The sequence below is a fragment of the Muscardinus avellanarius genome (assembly GCF_963383645.1).
Source record: "Muscardinus avellanarius genome assembly, chromosome: 16".
Lineage (NCBI taxonomy): Eukaryota > Metazoa > Chordata > Mammalia > Rodentia > Gliridae > Muscardinus > Muscardinus avellanarius.
Genome location: NC_137802.1, coordinates 71122659 through 71139473, shown reverse-complemented (window position 1 = coordinate 71139473; position 16815 = coordinate 71122659). Strand labels below are relative to the sequence as shown.

The window sequence follows — 16815 nt, the reverse complement described above, 5'->3', positions numbered from 1 at the left end:
GAGGCCCTTTGCAACTCAGTGAGACCGTTTCAAAATAAAGAATAAAAAAATAGGGCTGGGGGTGTCGCTCGGAAGTCAAGTGCCTCTCGGTTCCATTCCCAGTACCACAAGAAAGAAAGAAAGGAAGAAAGAAAGAAAGAAAGAAAGAAAGAAAGAAAGAAAGAAAGAAGGAAAGAAGGAAAGAAGGAAAGAAGGAAAGAAAGAAAATGAAAAGGGCTGGAGGTGTAACATGGTGGTAGAATGCCCGGTTTCCATCCCCAGTACCAAATAATAAGGAAATAAGGAAGTAAGTAGGAAAGTAAACAGAAGGAAGAAGCTGGGCGGCCCACCTCCCGCTCCGGAGGCGAGGGGTTCTTGTCACCAGCTACATGCTCCTGGGCAGTGGGGGATGGAGCTGGGCATGGAGTCAGCCCTGCCCCAGGCCACCGCAGACCTCCCCTCCATCTGTCCCTTGACCAGAGTGTCTGGCCTCTCCAGCTCCTCAGACTCCAAGGATCCTTACATGTGCGGTTCGCTCTGCTTAGAAGCATCTTCTGCAGTTTCTCCTGGAACACATCTCCCTGGCCCAGAGGAGGGATTTACTTTCCTCCTTTTCTTTCTTTCTTTCTTTCTTTTTTTTTTCAGTACTGGAGATGGAACCAGGGGCATTCTACCTCCAAGCTACATCCCCAGCCCAATTTTATTTTATTTTTTTATTTTTTTGAAGTTATCAATACCTATTTTATTTTATTTTTTAAATTTATTTTTATTGGTGCATTGTAATCATACATCACATTGGAGTACAAGACTTGAGAGGATATACAAGCACACGTCATCCAATTAGCCCTCATCCAGCCCCCATCCCATTCCCTCCCCCTCCCTCGATCCCATGCTTGTTTGGGGATTAACTTTGATGCATATGTTTATGTACCTCCTGCGTTTTAAAGAGGCTCCATCCTCCCTATTCCATACCCTCTGATTGGTCACCTTAGTTGCTTCACTATAGGGCCCTTTCTATAGCTCGACCTCTTCCTGTTGCCCCTTTCCTCCTAGTTATTGCTGATTAGGGGAAGCATCTGGTTTTAATTTTCTGTGATATTTCTCTGTGCATGCCACGTTGCAAATACCGATCCCACTCTTGACGGCCCCAGTAGTGGCCTGGCTACCCGGTGGACTGATCAGACCTCGCTGGCTCAAGCAGCAGCCTTGCCTCATGGGAGGCCCCGGTTCTGGCCTCGCTGGCCCCGACACTGGCCTAACCCCTCGGCAGGCTCCGATCCCGGCCTCAGAGGCCTCAATAGCAGCTTTGCCTCACGGAAGGCTCCGATGCCGGCCAGTGGCCCTGGCACCGGCCTAACCCCTCGGCAGGCTCCGATCCCAGCCTCGCTGGCCCCAGCACCGGCCTAACCCCTCGGCAGGCTCCAATCCTGGCCTCGGAGGCCCTAGCACCGTCCTTGCCTCACGTCAGGCTCCGATCCCGGCCACGCTGGCCCCAGCACCGGCCTGACCCCTCGGCAGGCTCCGATCCAGGCCTCGGAGGTCCCAGCACTGGCCTTGCCTCATGGCAGGCTCTGATCCCGGCCTCGTTGGCCCCGGCACCTGCCTGACCCCTCGGCAGGCTCCGATCCCAGCCTCAGAGGCTTCAATAGTGTTCAGCCCTAATTATTATTCTTTATTTTTAAACAGGGTCTCACTGAATTGCAAAGGGCCTCGCTAAGTAGCTGAGGCTGCCCTCAAACCACGATCCTCCTGTCTCAGCCTCCTGAATGCTGGGATTACATGCGTGCGCCACCACGCCCAGCCAATTTTTAAAATTTTTTTATTTTTATTTTTTGTGGTACTGGGAATGGAACCCAGGAGTATTTTGCCTCTAAGCTATACCCACAGCCCTATTTTTTATTCTTTATTTTATTTTTATTTATTTTTGGGAGGTGGTACTGGGGAGCGGAATCCAGGGGCTTTCTACCTTCAGGCTATACTCCCAGACCTATTTTTATACCTTTTTTGGAAACAGGGTCTCACTAAGTTGCTGAGAGCCTCACTAAATAGCTGAGGCTGGCTTTGAACCTGTGCGATCCCCCTGTCCCAGCCTCCCAAGTGTGGGGATTACAAGCGTGCACCACCATGCCTGGCCTTATTCTTTATTTTGAAACAGGGTCTCACTAAGTTACTGAGGCTGGCCTTGAACCTGCAACCCTCCTGTCTCAGCCTCCTAACTACAAGGATTACAGGCGTGTCCACTATGACCAGCTTCTTTTCTCTTTCTCTCTTTTTTTGGGGGGGAGTATGCTGGGAATTGGATTCACAGCTGTCAGCTGTGAATCCCCCCCCCCCAGCTAGCATACATTTCTTAAAGGGCCAAAGAGGAAAAATAATTATACATTTGACAAGCCTGATTTCTCCATGATAACTACTCAAGTCTGATGCCCACGCAACCAAGAGCAAAAGGAACGAGACGGGCAGCATTCCTTATAACACTTTATTTACAAAGTAGCCTACTCACCCCTGCCTTAGAAAACAGCTTCGCCCACGTCTAGAGCCACGGACCTGACGTGGGCCCTGCCAGGCCCACAAGACCTGGAGAAGAAACGAAGGAGCCCGAGCCCTTGGCAGCTACGGGGAGGCCCAGCAGAGCCAGAGCTTATGGAGAGCGACCCTGCCCAAGCTCAGATCAGCCTGCTCCCTGGGCAAGCAGAGGGAGCCAGTCCTTTTACCGTTTCCATTTTCCAACATCGACAAAATCTTGTCATCAGCAAAACACACCCATTGCCCAATGGCTCCCTCGCCGCAGAGGAGCCCAGGACTTCCTGGCATTCGATCAACAAGGGGCCGGAGCCCAAATTTCTGGAAATGCCTGCTGGGCAGAGCATCCTGGTTTGTCTCTCTGTCAACGCGAGGATAAATGCTGCTCTCGGTTTCGGGGGAATCTCAGCCTCTGGTGGTGCGGTGTGGCAGGCAGCCAGCGCCACCCCGGAGCGGAACTGCAGCCCTCGAGATGCAGCGGCCCAGAGCTTAGGGAAACACAGCGGCCAGCTCTGCCCCCGGGGAATCCCGGGCTCCGCGGCCCCGCTAGGGCGGCGGGGCAGTTGGGTGGGGGCTCCCCTGGACAGCCCCACCTGGCCACCATCTTCCCTGGCTTCTCCCTGCCCAGCTAGAAGCAGAGGCTGTGTCCTGAAACCAGCAAACGAGTGACCCCCAAGACAAGTCTGGCTTGAGACGGACAAAATGGACCAAGCTCCAACCAGGTGACCGGAGATCTGCTCTTGCCCTGCTCAGTGCACGGGCCTCTGATCCCGGCTGCAATCCAGCTTGGGAGGCTGTGGTAGGAGGAGCAAAAATTTGAGCCTGGCCTGGACAACTTATCAAGACCTTGTCTCAAAATTAAAAATAAATAAGTAAATAAACAGCCAGGCATGGTGGCGCATGCCTAGAATCCCAGTAATTTAGCAGGCTGAGACAGGAGGATCACAGGTTTACAGCCAGCCTCAGCTACGTAGTGAGGCCCTCCGCAACTTAGTGAGACCCTGTTTCAAAATAAAGAATAAAAAAAATCGGGCTGGAGGAGCCGGGCGTGGTGGCGCACGCTTGTAATCCCAATGCTTGGGAGGCGGAGACAGGAGGATCGCACAGTTCGAAGCCAGCCTCAGCTACTTAGTGAGGCTCTCAGCAACTTAGTGAGACCCTGTTTCCAAATAAAGTATAAAATAGTTCTGGAAGTATGGCTCTGAGGCAGAATGCCACTGAGTTCCATCTCCAGGGATGGAGGGGGTCAGAGTTCCACTTTCGGGCTCTCTAGCACGCCCCAGGCACACTGCTTTTCCTTTCTTCTCTTTCCTTTCTCTTTCCTACTGATTTTGCAACAAAGAATTGTTAAAACTGCACCAAGCTATTAGTTTTAATTTCCCTATTCAACAAATTCTAGCTGAATAGAGAGAAAAGAGCCCACTGTGCCATTATAACTGTTAACACTGTGGGGTCTGTCCTCAGTGGGAGAGCCCAGGGACCCAGGGAAGCCAGGTGTGGTGCGCACACCTAAAATCCCAGTACTTGGGAGGCTGAGACAGGAGGATCACAGGGCTGAGGACAGCCTCAGCAAGTAGTAAGACTCTTAGCAACCGTACCTCCAGTACAGCAAAAAAAAAAAAAAAATTATTTATTATTTGTTTACTTATTTTGTGGTACTGGGGATAGAACCCAGGGGCATTCTACCTCCGAAGTACACTCCCAGCCCTACTTTTCTATTCTTTATTTTTGAAACCGGGTCTCACTGAGTTGCAGAGGGCCTCACTAAGTAGCTGAGGCTGTCCTCGAACCGAGATCCTCCTGTCTCAGCCTCCCAAATGCTAGGATTACAAGAGTGTGCCACCACGCCTGGCTCAATAAATATATTTTTTTTAAAATACAAAGAGAAAATGCCAGAATGGGGACTCACTGTTGCTGAAGCGTCCAATTTTCCAAAAAAGCCCCAGATTAAGATGTGGGTATGAAATTTTCAGATTTTAAATGATATCTCAAAAGTTGTTTTAGGCCGGGTGTGGTGGCGCATGCTTGTAATGCCCGTGCTTGGGAGGCTGAGACAGGAGGATCGCGCAGGTTTGAAGCCAGCCTCAGCTACTTAGTGAGGCTCTCAGCAACTTAGTGAGACCCTGTTTCCAAATAAAATATAAAATAGGTCTGGGAGTATAGCCCGGAGGTAGAAAGCCTCTGGTTCCACCCCCAGTACCACCAAAAAAAAAAAAAAGTTGTTTTAGTTTTATATTAATTTATTACTTATTTTGTGTGTTGGTTTTACAGTCCTGGGGATGGAGCCCAGGGCCTCCCGTAAGCCAGGTAAGCGCTTTGCCACAGGGCCACACCCCAGCCCTCTTCTTAAATGCTATGAGGGAACCCGGCACAGTAGCCCATGCCTGTAATCCTAGTACTCGGAAGGCTAAGACAGGAGGATCGCAGGTTTGAGGACAGCCTCAGCAAGTAGTGAGATTCTCAGCAACCTAGTGAGACCCAGTTTCAAAATAAAAATAAAATAGGGCCGGTAGTGTAGCTTGGAAGTACAACACCCTTAGGTTCAATCCCCAGCACCAAAGAAAAAAAAAATCAACCCAGCCAGTTGTGGTGCCATGGAATGCCAGTACTTGGGAGGCTGAGACAGGAAGATCACAGGTTGCAGGCCAGCCTCAGCTACTTAGTAAGACCCTTGGCAACCTAGAGACATCCAGTTTCAAAATAAAAAAATAAAAGGAGCTCGGATGTAGCTCAGAGGTAGAACAACCCTGTCTGGGGGAGATGGGGTCAGAAGGAGTGCGGATTGGGGTCCTCACCAGTGCAGGCGCTCAGAGCTTTCCCCATGGCACTCCCACCCCGTTGCCCAAGACGCACACATGGGGCCTCACCTGGTGCTGTTCACCTCTTAACCCAGGGCGCACCCCAAGATTTCACAACCCCCATTGTCATGAACAAAATGTTCATTGTGACCAGGTTGCTGGGAGGGAGGTAGCATCTACCTAGAAGCCCTTCTTCTCTCTGCAATAATATATATATATTGCGGTGCTGGGGATGGATCCCAGGTAATTCTACCTCTGAGCTACACCCCCAGCCCTATTTTTTATTCTTTATTTTGAAACAGGGTCTCACTGAGTTGCAAAGGGCCTCGCTAAGTAGCTGCGGCTGTCCACAAACTGTGATCCTCCTGTCTCAGCCTCCCAAATGCTAGGATGACAAGCGTGTGCCACCACGCCCGGCTTTGCAATGCTTATCTTACAGAATCATTCATTCACTTCTTCCTTGAATTGATGTCTATTGAGTACCTACAATGTGTCAGGGTCTGAGCTAGTTGCACGATATTATCAGTCTGAGACCTCAGAGAGTTTAATTTTTGGAGCTGAGCATTGAGCTCAGAGGCATTTTACTTCTGAGCTACACCCCCAGTCCTATTTTTTTTATTCTTTATTTTGAAATAGGATCTCACTAATTTGCAGGGGGCTTCACTAAGCAAGTACCTGAGGCTGGCCAGGAACCTGTGATCCTCCTGTCTCAGCCTCCCAAGTACTGAGATTACAAGCGTGTGCCACTATGCCCAACTGACCCTGCTTCAAAATAAGACTAAAACAGGGCTAGGGAGCATGCTTCAGAGGTAGAATGCCCCTGGGTTCAATCCGCAGTACCACACACACATACATAAACAAATAAATACATATTAATTAATAATTAATAATTCAAGCTGGGCGTGGGGGCGCACGCTTGTAATCCCAGCATTTGGGAGGCTGAGACAGGAGGATCGTGGTTCGCAGACAGCCTCAGCTAGTTAGTGAGGCCCTCCGCAACTTAGTGAGACCCTGTTTCAAAATAAAGAATAAAAAATAAGGCTGGGGGTGTAGCTTGGAGGTAGAATGCCCTGGGATCCATCCCTAGTACCACACACACAAAAAAAAAATTTTTTTCAGAGGAGCAGGATCTTCTGTGAGGACAGGGACCTCGGCGAAACCTCAGCACACACCACAGGCAGGCCAAGGTCGCGTGGGGTGGCGGCCATGCATCCACTGGTCCCCGCCACCCCGGGTCTCTCTGGGGCCCAGGACGTCCCGAGGGGCAGGGTGCCTCTCACACGCCTGCCTGTCCACGGGCCCGGGCTCTCCTTCCTGGGTACTTCAGCAGTGGGCATGCGGCCAGGTCTCATTTGCATTGCAACCCCGATGGCTCACCACAGCCCGGCTTCCCAGAACAGCCCGCTACCCCAGTGTCTCTTCCCGAGCGAGTGAGTGCGGGCTCAGGCTCGAGCCCGGCGGCAGGGGCTTCTGGGCAGATGGTCTTCCCACCCCAGCCCTGGACAGAGCAGGGGTTATTGGTTTTGGGGTCAGGAACGATCGAGGGCTGGAAGTTAACTCCCCTCATGCCCTGCCCCCAACTCAGAACGCGGACCAGATGTAGATTCTTCTTGGACAGGGTGGGAAAAACCACCCCCACCCCAGTCCTCCTCTCTGCGCTCCCCAAGTCACCCCCAGCACCCCCTCGGCCCTCTCTGTGGGTGGAGCAAGGGCCCCCAGGCAGGGGCCTGGCCAGCCCAATCCCCAGGGGGCACCAGGAATCTGAGCAGCGGGTGGGCAAGCAGTGGGTGGGTGGGTGAAGTGTTTTCTTTTCCCTCCCCTCCGCGGCAGTTTTCTGGGAAATGCCAGAGGCCGCTGGGGTCTGGAATGTGAGGCTCAGGACTCCTCCGCTGAGCCTCCTAGACACCCGAGCCGAGCCGCAAACCTTTTCTTTAGCGCCTCGGCAGGCCGGCCCGGCGGGGGAAAAAAGCGAGCAGGAGCCAGGCTTCCCGGCTGCAGGCCATTGTCCCTGCCACCAGGGGCCCGCCCCTTGGGATTGTTTAAAGCTGGAAAGGGAGAAATGGGGTCTACCCAGTAGGCGACCCGGCACCTCTCCTTTGGCAAGGGGAAAGGTTATCTCGGCCGGCTGATGTCAGATGTCATCCTGGTCGGAGCCCCACAGTTAGTGGTCCTCGGAGTTGGGCTGGGGGCTGCAGCTGAGAGGGCATAGGTGAAGCCCAGTCCTCTGTCAGGCCTCTGCCTGGAGTAGCCACACTGAGCGGCCCATCACAGATTCAAGGCAGGCCGCCAGCATCTTCTCCAGACAGGGCAGGAAAAAGAGGGGGCAGCCCGCTGGACCCCGCCCCTCAACACTAGACTGGAAGCTCCAGAAGAGGGGTTCGTTCCCCTCACCCGCCCCCAGGCGGATGACCAACATGATGACCAACAGTCAGGCCACCAGGCGGTCACACCCAGGTCGCCTTCTTGTTCCATAGAAGCCCAACAGTCCTTGAAGACAAGGAGGCTTTGGGCTTGGCATTCATTTAGAAGTGCCCTGGACAGCCAGACCTGGTGGCACATAACTGTCATCCCAGTACTTGGGAGGCTGGAACAGGAGGATCGCAGGGTGGAGGTCACAGCCTCAGCAATTTAGTGAGACCCTGTTTCAAAATTTAAAAATTGTAAAAAGGGTTGGAGAGCCAGCTGGGTACGGTTGTAATCCCAGCATTCGGGAGGCTGAGACAGGAGGATCGCGGTTCGCGGACAGCCTCAGCCACTTAGTGAGAGGCCCTCTGCAACTCAGTGAGATCCTTTTTTCCAAACAAAGAATAGAAAATAGGGCTGGGGGTGTAACTTGGAGGTAGACTGTCCCTGGGTTCCACCCCACCCCCCCATAAAAGGTTGGAGAAGTACAAGAAAGATGAAAAAAAAAAAAAAAAGGAAGTCAGGAAAGAGGCGGCCCACACCACGGTCATGGTCTGAGGCTGCAGCCTGGCCACGGCTCCTCGCGCCCCCTGAGCAGCAAACATACCGCCCGCACCGGCCAAGCCGCCACTTCCCGCCAGCACCCGGCGCCGGGATCCTTCACATCCGAGGTTTGGGGAAGTGCTCAGCCTCTGTGAAGGCCACCACCGGCAGCAGAAACCACCATGTACTTCCCCTCCCCAGCCAACGATTATCTTTATTATCTTTATGACCAAGCACCTTTGCCAGGAAAATGGGATTCTGACTTCATAGAAGGTCTGAAAATGCACAGATTAGGAAAAAGATGGAGTCCCCCAAATCCCCTAGCTGGGAAAGCCATGGGGCGGAGCAGAGGCTGGCCTGGCTAGGGCTCTCTCTGGACTCACCAGCTGATAAGGGGGAGACAGCCCCGTGGGGGGTCTGGCCGCTCTGCTGGGGCCCTGGCCTGGAAGTGGGTTCCTGGAAGTGAGCCCTGAGCTGACCCGAGATCTCTTCTACTTTTCCAGAATGTTTGCCTTCAGATTAAGCAGGCCTAATAATCTCCAGCAAACCACTGATGGGGCTTCCCAGAATCCACACCCTCTATTCCGGAGCCCTGCAGGAAGATACCAAAAGCTACTCTAGAAGAAAGCAGGCTGTGGTCTCTAAAAATGACGGAGAATTGAAGCCAGCGCGATCCCTGGCTTAAAGATTCATTGCGCACTTGCCGCGTACCAGAGGCCAAACGGTTTTCTCCTCGGACAAGCAGTCAGAACATTTTGGTCAATGTGGAAAGCTACCCTAGGAGTTTTAACCGAGAGCCTGCCAAATCTTGTGGTGGTGGTGGTGGTGGTGGTGGGGTGTTCTGAGGATGGGAACCACGGCCGTTCAAACGACAAACTACCTTCAACTGCACTCTCAGCCCTATTTTATTCTTTATCTGGAGACAGGGTCTTGCAAAGTCGCTGAGGATCCTGCTAAATTGTGGAGATGGCTTCAAACTTGCAGTCCTCCTGTCTCAGCCTCCCAGAGTCGGGCGAATCTTAAAGGAAAAGTAGAAACCAGCCGGGCTTGGTGGATGCACGGCTTGGAATCCCAGCATTCGGTAGGCGGACACAGGAGGAGCGTCGTTCACCTCAGCTACTTAGTGAGGCCCTTCGCAACTCAGTGAGAGCCTGTTTCAAAGTGAAAAATAATAATTAAAAAAAGGGCTGGGGATGTAGCTTGGAGGTAGAATACCCCTAGGTTCCATCCCCAGTACTGCAAAAAAAAAAAAAAAAAAAAAAAAAAAAAAGTAGAAACCAGTCAATGTATGGAAGGTAGTTTCACCCCCAAGAAAAGCAAAGAGGTTAAGACTCTGAAACAGGGAACCATGGGAGAAATTGGAAATCCAGAGGAAAATTCGTTGGCAGGCTGACCTGTTTGAAGACAAGCCACTTTTTGGAATGTACTTTCCGTGGGCATTCTATAGTTCCCCAAAACACAGGGCAATTCGCAGTCATATATGGACCCAGTAGCCTAAGCTCTTCCCTCCTCTTTCTCCCCAAAGATTCCCCACTGCTGTGTGTGTGTGTGTGTGTGTGTGTGTGTGTGTGTGTGTGTGTGTGATGTTACATCTTCAGCCCTTTTAATTTTTTTTTTTTTTTTGAAGCACTGGGGATGGAACCTAGAGGGGCATTCTATCTCTGAGCTACACCCCCCCCTCAGCCTACTTTTTAGTCTTTATTTTTTTGGTACTGGGGATGGCACTCAGGGACATTCTACCTCTGAGTTACATTTTTTATTCTTTATTTTGAAACGGTCTCACCGAGTTGCAAAGGGCCTCACTAAGCTGAGGCTGTCCGAGAACCCCGATCCTCCTATCTCAGTCTCCCAAATGCTGGGATTACAAACCTGCACCACTATGCCTAGCTAATTTTTTTTTTTTTTAAATTTTGAGACAGGGCCTTGCTAAGTTGCTCAAACTGACCTTGAACGTGCAGTCCTCCTGCTCAGCCTCCGGAGTCTCTGAGACTCCTGGGTGCACCAGAAGCCCAGCTTTCCAGTGCTTTTGAAATAGTGATGGCTGGGAACTGTTGCGTGGTAGAGCTCATGCTTAGCAAGCTTTAAGGGCCTGGATTTGACCCTCAGTGTGAAGGAAAAGAGAAAAGGGGGTAGCTAGCATGCGTTAACACATGCCACTCACTGGTCTAAGCGTTGTGTATGTATTTGCTAATTTAACCTGCACAACACCAGCATCAAGTCGGGTACAGTAGCCCACTTACAAATAAGGAAACTGAGTCCCCAGAGCACGGTAAGTTGCCTAAGGCCACGCAGTGGCTGGGTGGGGAAAGAGAGCTGTTCGGTCTCCTGAGACTGGATGCAGGGAGCCCAGCCCATTTCCCAACGCCTGCCCTGAGCTGCTCCAGCTCCGGCTTGCCTGGAGAGCCCGGGTGCTTAGTGAGGCCTCTGCAACTCAGTGAGACCCTGTTTCAAAATAAAAATAAAAACTAGGGCTGGGGGTATAGCACAGAGGTAGAATGCCCCTGGGTTCCATCCCCAGTACCGCAAATAAATAAATAAATAAAAGATTAAAAATTGGGCTGGGAGTGTAACTTCGAGATAGAACGCCCCTGGGTTCCATCCCCAGTACCGCAAAATAAATAATAAATAATAAGCCGAGCGTGATGGCGCACGCTTGTCACCCCAGCCTTTGAGAGGCTGAGGATCACAGTTCGCGGACAGCCCTTTGCAACTAACTCAGTGAGACCCTGTTTCAAAATAAGGAATACAAACTAGGGCTGGCTGGGGGTGTAGCTCGGAGGTAGAATGCCCGTGGGTTCCAGCCCCTATACCGCATAAACAAACAAACAAACAAACAAACAAACAGACAGACAAACAAATGAGATAATAAAATAAAAACCCTAAACATCCCTTTTTCAAGACTCTCATCCCCGAGGAGGAGGAAAGGCCCCGGTCTGTGCGCGACTTTCCCAGCACTTCACTCTCTGCCCGGCAAAAGCAGGCACTCAGTGAAGGTTTGTGGACTGGATGAATGAACTTGACTTTGGTCAGAGCATTATTTACAAAGCACTTTTCCATCCATTAACTCGAGGGATCTTCCCTACGCGTCAGCCTTGTCCTCTACAGCCTCAGCACAGGAGCGGGAGGTTCATGGCAGCCCTGGATGAGAACAGGAAGCAGCAGGCTGCCCCAGCTGCTCAGGAGGCGGAGACAAGAGGACACAAAGTTGGGGCCAGGCTGGGAAAGTTCGCAGGACCCTGTCTCAAAGTAAGAAGGGCTGGGGCTAGAGCTCTGTGGTAGAGAACTGGCCGACACACAGACGGCCCCGGGTTCGTTCCCCAACACGGCCAAGAGTAAGGGGCGGGGAAGGAGGCGATGAACTTTTCTTTTCTTGCGGTACTGGGGATGGAACCCAGGGACATTCCACCTCCGAGCTACACCCCCAGCCCTATTTTTTATTCTTTATTTTGAAACAGGGTCTCAGTGAGTCGCAAAGGGCCTCACTAAGTAGTAGCTGAGGCCGTCCTTGAACCACAATCCTCCCGTCTCAGGATCCCCAATGCTGGGATGACGAGTGTGTGCCACCACGCAGGGCTTGGAGATGAACTTTTTTTTTTTTTTTGCAGGTCTGGGGATGGAACCCAGGGGCATTTGACCTCCGAGCTACACCCCCTGCCCAATTTTTTTATTCTTTATTTTGAAACAGGGTCTCACTGAGTTGCGGAGGGCCTAAGTAGCTGAGGCTGTCTGCAAACCACCATCCTCCTGTCTCAGCCTCCCGAATGCTGGGATGACAAGCGTGCGCCACCACGCCCGGCGGGAGATGAACTTCTTCTAGAAAGTTCTGAGGCCTGAAAACATGCCTGCCGAGGACAGAGGACAATCCCCCAGTCTCACTCAAGCAATCTCGAAGCCTTCCCGTGCCTGGTCCTGGGGGCCGTATATGTTAAACATTCAGAAAGGGCGGCCCTGGGCAGCTTCAGCTTCTCACACACTTTGACATGTGGAATCTATTTCCTCCCCGGTCGCAGACCTTCGGGAAAAAAAAGGTCATAATCCCTATTTTACAGAGGGCAACACTGAAGCCCAGAAAGGCCTGCCCAAATCTCACTCAGTCCTCCAACATCTGTGGGAGCAGGACAGAGGCCCAGGTGGTGACGCCCCCTTCAAATCCTAGGCTCCTGTGCAGTCGGCCACTGGCGAACCCCGTCCCCCACCCCATTGCCCTCATCCCGTGGTATCTGCCAGGAGGGTGGAGCCCAAAGTCCACTCCTCTGCCCTGAGAGGGGCCATCACGCGCCCCTTAGCTGGCTTGCCTCCGGTGGCCGCCAGGGCCCACAGCCTTTGTGAAGACAGGTTTTATTTTTTTATTTTTTTGGTGGTGCTGGGAGTGGAACCCAGGGGCTTTCTACCTCCCGGCTATACTCCCAGACCTATTTTATATTTTATTTGGAAACAGGGTCTCACTGAGTTGCCGAGAGCCTCACTCAGTAGCCGAGGCTGGCTTCCAACCCGAGCGATCCTCCTGTCTCAGCCTCCCAAGCGCGGGGATGACAAGCCTGCGCCGCCACGCCCGGCTTTGAAGGCAGGTTTCAAAACCTGCCATGCTTCCTAAGACTGGGCCTGCACCCCTGCCGACGTGACCAGGAGCGGATGAACCTTTTTCCCGGCCGTCATCAGTTCTTGGACGCTCCCGCAGAGTGGCAGGAACCCACAGAGACCCATCCGGCGGGACAGCCGCCTTCTGAAAATCCTCTCCTGCGGGGCTTCCATCCCCAGGTGCGCCCCAGCCTGGGAGGCGGAGTCCCCTCTGTCCCCACCCCACCTCCAGAGCCGGGGACCCCAAGCCCGGGACCCGAGGCCTCCCGGGCGCGCCCTCTAGCGGCCGCGGGCTGGCACCGCCGCCCTGGGGTCCCGTTCCCCGCCGCCCCGACCCGCGGGGGCCGCGGGCCCCCGATCCCAGGGGCTGCCCCCGAGCCGTTTCTGGGGGGGTGGGGGGAGACAGGGCACGCGGGTGGGCGATGGCCAAGAAACCGGAGGGGCCAGGAGGCGGCGCCCTCCCGCCCGCCCGCCCGCCCGCCCGGGGCTGCGGGCTCCCCCGGGACGTGCCCACCGGTGCCGCGCGCGCCCGGCCGCAGCCGCAGCCCCGGGCCCGGCGCGCGGGGGCGGGGGGGTCCCCGGAACAGGGAGGGGGTGCGCGGCGGCCCCCGCCCCCGCCGGGCGCGGGCTCCTGCGGGGAGGGGCGGGGCGCGCCGGCCGGGGGCGGGGCGGGGCGGGGCGGGGCGCTGCCAGGAACGCCGCGGGGCTGGCGCCGCGCCCCCGGGCCCGCGGCCGCCCGCTTTGTCTGGCCGGCCGGCCCGCCTCCCCGGCCGCGCGGTGACTAAACCTTACAAGAAGGCCGGCCGCGCGGTTCCAGGAACCGGGGGGCGGGGCGCGGCGGCCGTATAAACCGCGGCGCGGCCCGGCGGCCCGGCGCCCGCACGCCCGCCCCGTCGGCTCCGGCCCGGCCTCGCCGCGCACCCGCGAGCTCGGCGCGGATCGGCGGCCCGCGCGGGCACCAGGCAGGGGGCGCGGGCACCGGGCAGGGGGCGCGGGCACCGGGCAGGGGGCGCGGGCACCGGGCAGGGGGCGCGGGCGGGCGCGGCCCGGCGGCCCTGCCCTCCCCTTCCCGGCAGAGCGCCCGGCGCCCGGCGCGCGGGGCCCGGTTCCCGGAACGCCGGCCGGCCCGCAGCGCCCCGGGGTGCGCCCGCGCCGGCTCCGTGCGCCATGGTCACCCACAGCAAGTGTCCCGCCGCCGGGATGAGCCGCCCGCTGGACGCCGGCCTGCGCCTCAAGACCTTCAGCTCCAAGAGCGAGTACCAGCTGGTGGTGGACGCCGTGCGCAAGCTGCAGGAGAGCGGCTTCTACTGGAGCGCCGTGACGGGCGGCGAGGCCAACCTGCTGCTCAGCGCCGAGCCCGCCGGCACCTTCCTCATCCGCGACAGCTCGGACCAGCGCCACTTCTTCACGCTCAGCGTCAAGACGCAGTCGGGCACCAAGAACCTGCGCATCCAGTGCGAGGGGGGCCGCTTCTCGCTGCAGAGCGACCCCCGCAGCACGCAGCCCGTGCCCCGCTTCGACTGCGTGCTCAAGCTGGTGCAGCATTACATGCCGCCCCCCGGCGGGCCCCCCGTCCCCGCGCCGCCGCCGCCGCCGCCGCCGCCGCCGCCGGCCGAGCCCTCCGCGTCCTCGCCCGCCGCCCCGCCGCGCCCGGGGAGCCCCCCCCGGAGAGCCTACTACATCTACTCGGGGGGCGAGAAGATCCCCCTGGTGTTGAGCCGGCCCCTCTCCTCCAACGTGGCCACGCTGCAGCATCTCTGCCGGAAGACGGTCAACGGACACCTGGACTCCTACGAGAAGGTGGCCCAGCTCCCCGGGCCCATCCGGGAGTTCCTGGACCAGTACGACGCCCCGCTCTAAGGCGAGGGAGGCGAGGGTCGCGGAGGGGCCGGGGGCCCCTCTCCTCCGCGGCACACCGCACAAGCAAGCACACAAGCACAAAGTCCAGTCGGGAGCGGGGGGGGGGGGGGGGCGGGAGCCGGGCCCTCCCCTCTGCAGAACGGGGCCCGCGGACCTGAAATGTGTTTGAGGGGCGGGGGGGCGCCACCGGGCCCCCCTCCCCTGCTCCAGCGTCTGGGAGGGGCCGGCTGGCGCGTGGCACCGCCGCGAGCGCCGTGGATGCTCCGCTCCTCGTCCACCTCGGGCGAGCTGGACTGCCGGAAGCCGCTGGGGAACCTCGCAACTTTCCAGCGGAACTTATCTGCGTCTTGATTTAGTTCAGACCTGGGCCCGGGTGCAGGGGGCCCGTGGGGATAGGCGGGAGAGGCTGCCTGAGACCCCCCCCCCCTACCCCAGGGCCTCGGGCTGGCCCGGGAGATGGCCACTCCCTCCCTCCAGCCCAGGTGAGCAGGGCTGCTGCAAGGCTCCACTCCCTGCCTCTGGGGAGAAAGACCGGGAGTGATCTGGTTCCCCTAGCACGCTGCTTGGGGGCAGCCATGGAGAATAGGTCCCGAAGTCCACCGGTGACCCGGGGCCCCTCCCCCGTCCCGAGGACGAAGCGGTAGCCAGAGGGGGTGGACGAGCCGGTTGGTTGCTCCATTCCGCCCGTGCTGCACCTAGAGGGCGGAGGGATCGGCCATCTTTGGCCCCAGGCCCCTAGAAGAGATGGCGGGTTCGACTTTGTGCCACCTGACTGACTGTCTGGCTAGGAGGTTCGCCTTAAAGGCTCCCCGTCCCGTGGATGGAGACTGGCACAGGAGGAGCCATACGCCTGGCCAATCCAGGCGGAGAGGCCAAGGCTGGAGGGCCAGCGGCCAGCTGCGGGTGGGGGGCAGAGACCCAGGCCTTCCAGCTCAGCGGTGGGAGAATGCTAGCCCGTTGGTATTGACCAGTCACAGGCGCCTCGTGGTCAGAGCCGAGCCACTAGGTCCCAGGTTTGGTCCCCAGGCCCCGCAGAGCCCTCCCTCCTCCCTGGGGGTGGGGGTGAGCAGGAAGTCATCCAGGCTCCTGCCAGTCCAGCTGTTCTGGCTGTGTAACAGCACTGACCAGTGACCTTACAGGAATGTAGCAGCGATGGAATTACCTGGAACTGTTCGCTTTTGGGGGCGGGGTGGGGGGGGTACCAAACACAACCTGAAGTTTTCTGCGCCAGGTATTGGGCTGGGCGGGACAGTTGTGTGTTGGGGTGGTTTTTTTTATATATATATATATTTTTTGTTTGTTTCTGTTTTTTAATAATGTTTACAATCTGCCTCAATCACTCTGTCTTTTATAAAGATCCCACCTCCAGTCCTGGCCCCCTCTCCCCCCCCCCCACTCAGGCCTTCGGGGCTGTTAGGAGATGCTTGAAGAATTCAACCAAATCCCTATCCAAGTCAAACTTTGCACATATTTATATTTATACTCAGAAAAGAAACATTTCAGTAATTTATAATAAAGAGCACTATTTTTTAATGAAAAAGCATGGGTCGAGCCTTTTTCCCCCCACGCCCCTTCTGCCTGGCTTTCGCCAAGGAAAGAAAGCCCAGAGGAACTGGCCGTGCCCCATCCTTGCCGGGCGCTCCCCGAGGGGGAAATGCACCTTCACGTCAACGCGGGGGCCCTGTGTGTCACCGACAAGCTGAGACTGTCAGCGAGAGGGGTAATTCCTGCTAGTCTGATTCAGATCTGACCAGAATATGCAAAGCAGGTTCCGAGGAGGCACTTCAAAGTCCTTGCAGGGAGCAAGCTGAGCTGTGGTCAAAGCTGTTAGACCTCTAAGCTATTAGAGGCGCTGGGCACCTGGGCAGGGAGGGGTTCCGAGAAACCCCTGACGACAGGACAGGACGGGCGCGGTCCTGGGGTGACCTATGACCTCAGCACATGCAGGTTGGTGGGCCGAGGGGTGCAGACCTTGGGGCCCTGCGCTCCGGTGTTCAAGGGCCACCACTCCCCATACCTGCAGCTTCCCTCTTAGGCCCCAGCCTGAGCCCTGCTCCTCCTCCACTGCTTGTCCATCTGTCCGTCCTCACTCTCCCCCACACTCCAGGCTCTTAAGGCTTCTGGGTGGACT

General features: G+C 56.2%; 1 protein-coding gene across 1 annotated transcript; it reads left to right on the top strand.

Moving 5' to 3' along the window:
- Positions 1 to 13991: 13991 nt before the first annotated feature.
- SOCS3 (suppressor of cytokine signaling 3) lies at positions 13992 to 14684 on the top strand (the record flags this gene model as incomplete). The annotated part of the gene is made up of 1 exon (XM_080712245.1): positions 13992 to 14684. One exon carries the CDS (start codon positions 13992 to 13994, stop codon positions 14682 to 14684), a length of 693 nt encoding a protein of 230 aa, XP_080568371.1.
- Between the last annotated feature and the right edge of the window lie 2131 nt (positions 14685 to 16815).